The 6,332-nt window shown below is 30.5% G+C and overlaps 1 protein-coding gene across 1 annotated transcript in view; it reads right to left on the bottom strand.

The window, feature by feature from the left end:
- Nucleotides 1-3,078: 3,078 nt before the first annotated feature.
- Nucleotides 3,079-6,332, bottom strand: part of LOC106471364 (kin of IRRE-like protein 1) — a 19,515-nt gene continuing 16,261 nt past the window's right edge. The window contains exons 8-11 of the mRNA XM_013931963.2: nucleotides 5,780-5,893; nucleotides 4,842-4,872; nucleotides 4,359-4,506; nucleotides 3,079-3,606 (exon numbers count right to left, since the gene is read on the bottom strand). Coding sequence (XP_013787417.2) covers nucleotides 3,430-3,606; nucleotides 4,359-4,506; nucleotides 4,842-4,872; nucleotides 5,780-5,893 — 470 coding nt within the window. The 3' untranslated portion in view covers nucleotides 3,079-3,429. The remainder of the gene's footprint in view (nucleotides 3,607-4,358; nucleotides 4,507-4,841; nucleotides 4,873-5,779; nucleotides 5,894-6,332) is intronic.

The following is a 6,332-nucleotide window of genomic DNA, read 5'->3' as shown; positions in this document are numbered from 1 at the left end:
ATACCTAGTTAGTCATACAACAGAAAACATTAACGTACATATGTATACCTAGTTAGTCATACAACAGAAAACATTAACGTACATATGTATACCTAGTTAGTCATACAACAGAAAACATTAACGTACATATCGATACCTAGTTCTGAAAATTACTCTGTAATTATTGCTTTGTCTAGTGTATTTAAACAAATTGAAATCATAACCTCAAGTGCCTATACCTTTAATAGAACAATAGTTTAGTCATCAGTTTATTTTTATTTCTCAAGTTTTTAAAAAGAAACAAACAACAGATGCAGTATGGTTCAGATCAAGTTGGATCAAGGTTTTGTGTTTGATGTGTTCTACATTTCTTTCAAGTGTGAACCACACGTGAACTATCGTTTGGTGTGTTCTACATTTCTTTCAAGTGTGAACCACACGTGAACTACCGTTTGATGTGTTCTACATTTCTTTCAAGTGTGAACCACACGTGAACTACCATTTGATGTGTTCTACATTTCTTTCAAGTGAACTATTTGAATTCAAACTGACCGACTAAGAAAAGGGGAACAAACAGCAACACTCAAATCACTAACATGCATCTTTATACAAAGTTTGTTTATCAATATAACTATACTTCAGATAAACAACATTGTTTATTTATAACACAGATAAACCTTTCAGAATTCAACAGATAACATCTTCAGTATCTAAAGCAAAATAAAAGAATTACATCATTCCTAATTAAGTAACTGAAACACATTGCTATCATAAAAGTAATTTAATCAAAACTAAAACAACATAAAAATTAAATGAGTTACAAACAAAGTACTGTACATGTTAGAAAATGTGCAACTTAAAAGAAGACTGCATGTTGTTCAGTGTTGGTGAAAGTTGTTTGATGTGGAGAGTTTCTTTAATCAGTAATTACAGATCAGTGTTGGTGAAAGTTGTTTGATGTGGAGGGTTTCTTTAATCAGTAATTCTAGATCAGTGTTGGTGAAAGTTGTTTAATGTGGAGGGTTTCTTTAATCAGTAATTCTAGATCAGTGTTGGTGAAAGTTGTTTGATGTGGAGGGTTTCTTTAATCAGTAATTCTAGATCAGTGTTGGTGAAAGTTGTTTGATGTGGAGGGTTTCTTTAATCAGTAATTCTAGATCAGTGTTGGTGAAAGTTGTTTGATGTGGAGGGTTTCTTTAATCAGTAATTCTAGATCAGTGTTGGTGAAAGTTGTTTGATGTGGAGGGTTTATTTAATCAGTAATTCCAGATCAGTGTTGGTGAAAGTTGCTTGATGTGGTGAGTTTCTTTATTCAGTAATTCCAGATCAGTGTTGGTGAAAGTTGTTTGATGTGGAGAGTTTCTTTAATAAGTAATTCTAGATCAGTGTTGGTGAAAGTTGTTTGATGTGGAGAGTTTCTTTAATAAGTAATTCTAGATCAGTGTTGGTGAAAGTTGTTTGATGTGGAGAGTTTCTTAATAAGTAATTCTAGATCAGTGTTGGTGAAAGTTGTTTGATGTGGAGGGTTTCTTTAATCGGAATTCTAGATCAGTGTTGGTGAAAGTTGTTTGATGTGGAAGTTTCTTTAATCGGTAATTCTAGATCAGTGTTGGTGGAAGTTGTTTGATGTGGGGGGTTTCTTTAATCAGTAATTCCAGATCAGTGTTGGTGAAAGTTGTTTGATGTGAGGGTTTCTTTAATCAGTAATTCCAGATCAGTGTTGGTGAAAGTTGTTTCATGTGGAGGGTTTCTTTAATCAGTAATTCTAGATCAGTGTTGGCCTTACAAAGGATATTGAAGTTTGATAAGTTAAGTTCGTGTCCTGTTTCTTCACTATGTTGGCGTATAGAGGAAACACAGGGGTTACTCAACTTTTTTGTGTATTTTCATGGAAATTCCCATACGTTCATTGGATCCGACTAGTAGATGGTATTTAGTTTTGCCAATATAGGAGGCCATACAGTCTCCACATGTGTAAAGATATACAAGCCAAGAACAAAGAGAAATTGGGAGAAAAGTCTTTAGTATGGAAAAAATCCTGTATGTGTGATGTGGGTTTAAAAACTAATCTGAAATCAATTTGGGGGTAGTAACTGTGAGTTACGCATTTAATTTGACTTTTTAAAGTTAAGTTTTGTTTACCACTGAATGGAAGACAAAAGTATATAGTAAGTTTGAATTTCTTAATTAGAAAAGTATTAGTAATTTTTTATAATAGATTTTGTGGGTAGCCGTTACATTTTAAAGTATTCTGTATAAGCGAAAGTACGTAGAACACAAGTTATAAACTCTGTTTAATAAGCATTTTACCAGATTTTTTTTGTATGTGAAGGGAATAAAGCTGTCAAATTACGTTAGGAGTCCAGTAAACATCTTTTTTTCTGTACATTGATGTGCCAAATCCACTAGTGTTACGGTTAATGAAATGTCTAAGAAAGGTAAATTATTATTACTTTCAACCTCTCAAGTAAACTTAATGGCAGGATGTTGTGAGTTCAGGTATTCTAAGAATTTAGAGCAGTGAACCTTATTGTGAAAAATAATAAAAGAGTACATACCTTCTGTAAAGGATAGGTCTGAAGTCAGCGGGGCAGGTGTCACATTTCATATTTAACAACACCCTATTTGAACAAATAGATGGCATAGCAATAGGTTTCCTGCTGTGTCCAATGTTAACTAATATATTTCTTTTGTATCACGAACAGAAATGGAATGATGTAATTCTTTTATTTTACTTTGGATAATGAAGATGGAATCTGTTGAATTCTGAGAGGTTTATCTTAAGATTCATTTACTTAAGTTACTTTAGTTGAAATGGTTGGTCTAAATTATTACATTCATCACAAAATTAACAAAATTTTGACCTTTTTTTTTACATACCTCATAAATCTACAGAGAAAAGCAAGCTTGTTTTCAATCCACCAATAATGTTATTTATTGCTGGAACACCTTACTCCTCAATAAAACTAGAAAATTGATAAATTTAACATTGATATGCATAAACAACAAATAAAACATTCACACATATAGCTGTAGATATGGTGCATATTACAACTAAAGATTTAGAATTTAAAAATATTTTGCATATGGAAATGGAGTACACAAAAAGTATGATTAAGTAATACAATATCTCTTTTTCATGATTACGATACAACACAAAGAACACCATTTATGTACATGAACTATCACAGTATTTTAAAGTAAGATGCCTTTATGAATTATGCATTTCGTACTTCCGTAGATGTTCCAGACAAAAATTTGATGATTTGTGAGAATGGATTCGGCATTCGTAGCAAAGGAACTAGTGTGTCTATGAAAACTTCACATGGTATGATTTGTTTCGTACAATGTTGAGGATGAAACTACATTTCACACCAACTGTTATGTTCATTGAGATAAAAATGATAACAATGTGTTGAAGCACAGTTACTTATTACGATTAGGCTAATTCTAGATATCAGCTTGTTCTATTACTTTAGATGGGAACTGTATTTCTCCATATTCTGTCCTTTCCACTGTAGGCCTAGCACCTCTATTGCGTGAGTGCCCATTTCTCTCAGAGGGAGGAGAGAAAGACAGGTCAGCACATACCACGTGGTCTTTATTCCGGTTGTCATTTTTGTCCATCTGCGGTATCAATGAAATATTTATATGCATTAAGGCTTAAATCTAAAGTTAGATTTGGACAGAAACAGAAGTAAAAATAACAAATGTGTAAAATAAAGCACTAATATTACAATCAAACTTACACGTAATATTACTCATACCATGTGTAAAATAATGCACTAATATTATAATCAAACTTGCATGTAATGTTACACATACCATGTATAAAATAATGCACTAATATTACAATCAAACTTACACGTAATATTACTCATACCATGGTAAAATAATGCACTAATATTACAATCAAACTTACACGTAATACTACTCATACCATGTGTAAAATAATGCACTAATATTACAATCAAACTTACACGTAATATTACTCATACCATGTGTAAAATAATGCACTAATATTACAATAAAACTTGCATCTGTTACAAAATGTGTTACCCAGGAAGATAATTTTTTTTGCAATAAGCATTTATTCAATTATAAATTTAAACATATACACATAGCCATGAAATATATATAAAAAAAGAAGATATGTCCCCCAATACAAAACTATTGATTGAAAGCTTTTAACCCTCCCTTGTGACATGCTTCAAGTGTGTTATTTTTTTACTTAGGAGTGTGTAAATATTCCTGGAATTGACATTTGTCTTCAGATAATTTAAATTTTCTTCTCTCGACACAATTAAAATAATCCATACAGCACAAATATTACTGTATAAAAAATTATTAAATATAGAAACAGCAAAGATAATATTTACTTTCAGGTTTTCATACTGTTTTCTCTCCCCTCTGTTTTCAACCTTTTTATTTGGCTGCTTCTTTGGTGCACTGTAAAGTGCATCTGGTGGGATAGCTCCTGCTACTCCATTGTGTGTTATATCAACAGACCTCCTGCTGCCCATTTCACTGAAATATTTCTTTTCAATAAGCCATTACTGTTTTCTTGTTGTTATTATTTGGTTTATTGCTGAATAATATACATTAGTAAATTTACTCAAAACTTAACATTTTATCGTCACTTAGCAAAGTGAAATAGCCTAATTGTGAGAGTTTGTTGACGGCTATGTCACTTAAAGTGTATGTATTGAAAAATAATAAATTACTAGAATTACATCTATTTTAAAGGTATTGTTTTTGTTTTTATTATTCAAACAAATCAATGAAAGACAAATAAATCAAATAGTTTTGATTTATGAATATGTTTTTCTTTTGTACATTAATGTTGAAGAAAAGAAAATTACCTTTCTGTATCTGGGTTAAAATCATCTCTTCCTGTGATCATACAGAAAATAAGAAGAAGAAAATCATCATTTATTATTAAAATGTTTCAACAATTCAAGGAAGTTACATAAATATATATATCAAGTACAAAGGTATTCAGAAGTAGCCAAAACATCCAAAATATGATAATATATCTATCTTCGATGACGAGGAACCCACTTTAAGACTAATAATGGTTGAAGACGACTTGAATGGGTAATGAAGAAAAACTTTAATATAAGTTTAACATAACAGCAAATGTACAACGTTTCGACAAGGTTTTGTCATCATGATGACTTAAAATGAAAATCATCTTGCACTCGAGTTGTTAAGAGTGTGAGTGTAAATAACTACAATAAATAAATAACATATTTTTAGTCAAACTAAAATAATGTCATTCTTTATGTACAAGATACTTATAATCTTTAACAGTTTTTGAGAGTTACCATACGTATTGCTGCACAAGTGAAATTTGTGACACAAATTACACAAGTCCTAAGCAAAAGGCTTAATAACAAATTTACAAGGTCTATCAGATACCTTATCATACACGATTGGTTAGTGATGCCATTGGTTTAAAAACATACACACACAAATTCTTGTTTATATACTTTTACATGTTTGGTTAGTAATATCATTAGTTTAAGTATACACACACACACAGTTTTGTTTATAATTTTAAATTCTATGTTAAGGATGAGAGCATCCTTTTTTTCTCAGCTTCAAATCTGAAGTTAATGTTAGTTAAAGTTAATCTCAGTTGATGAATAATAATATGCGTATCCACTGAAGTTAAGAAAATGTTCCCAGGATATTTGTTTCAATCTTTCATTATTTAAGATCCAAATATTTTGTTTCTAATTCATTTTAAGAAACAATAAAAGCAGTTTATGGGTGAAAAGATTATTGTTGGACTTACTTCTGAAAACAGATTTACGTTTCTTGATGAAGCATACGACAACAATAATTAAGACTACCAGAAGAATGATACAACCTACTGCAATGCCAATCACCATAGACATAGCCACAGGTTCTGCAAGACAAAATAAAAGTTCTGAAAATTTACTAAACAGAAGTAAATTACAAACTTAAACATAATAGCATTTTCTCATAAATTCAATTTTTCAACGATACGAGTAATCACGTACTGTGAACTACTAACACATTTTAACATATTGCAGCCTTGGACATCTATATGAGCTTAAAATTATTTTTACAAACATGATTTATTACACTATTGTAATTTAAGTTATGTAAATTCTTCTTTTACCAAACTTGAAATTATTATTTCAAAAGAATGTAAATTAACTATGTACATAATTTTTCGAGGAAGTAAGAATTAAAAAGTACTTAATGAATGTTACATAAAAAAATCTGTTATTGTATATTCAGAATTCCGGCAGATACAGACCTAAAAATATTAGTTCTATTTAGTTTTACAACAGTAATTACTCTTCTATGTTGTCTATCAA

This window comes from Limulus polyphemus, unplaced genomic scaffold (genome assembly GCF_000517525.1).
Source record: "Limulus polyphemus unplaced genomic scaffold, Limulus_polyphemus-2.1.2 Scaffold4573, whole genome shotgun sequence".
Taxonomy (NCBI): Eukaryota; Metazoa; Arthropoda; class Merostomata; order Xiphosura; family Limulidae; genus Limulus; species Limulus polyphemus.
Note: the sequence above shows the minus strand (reverse complement) of the source record. Positions and strands in the feature narration are given on the sequence as shown.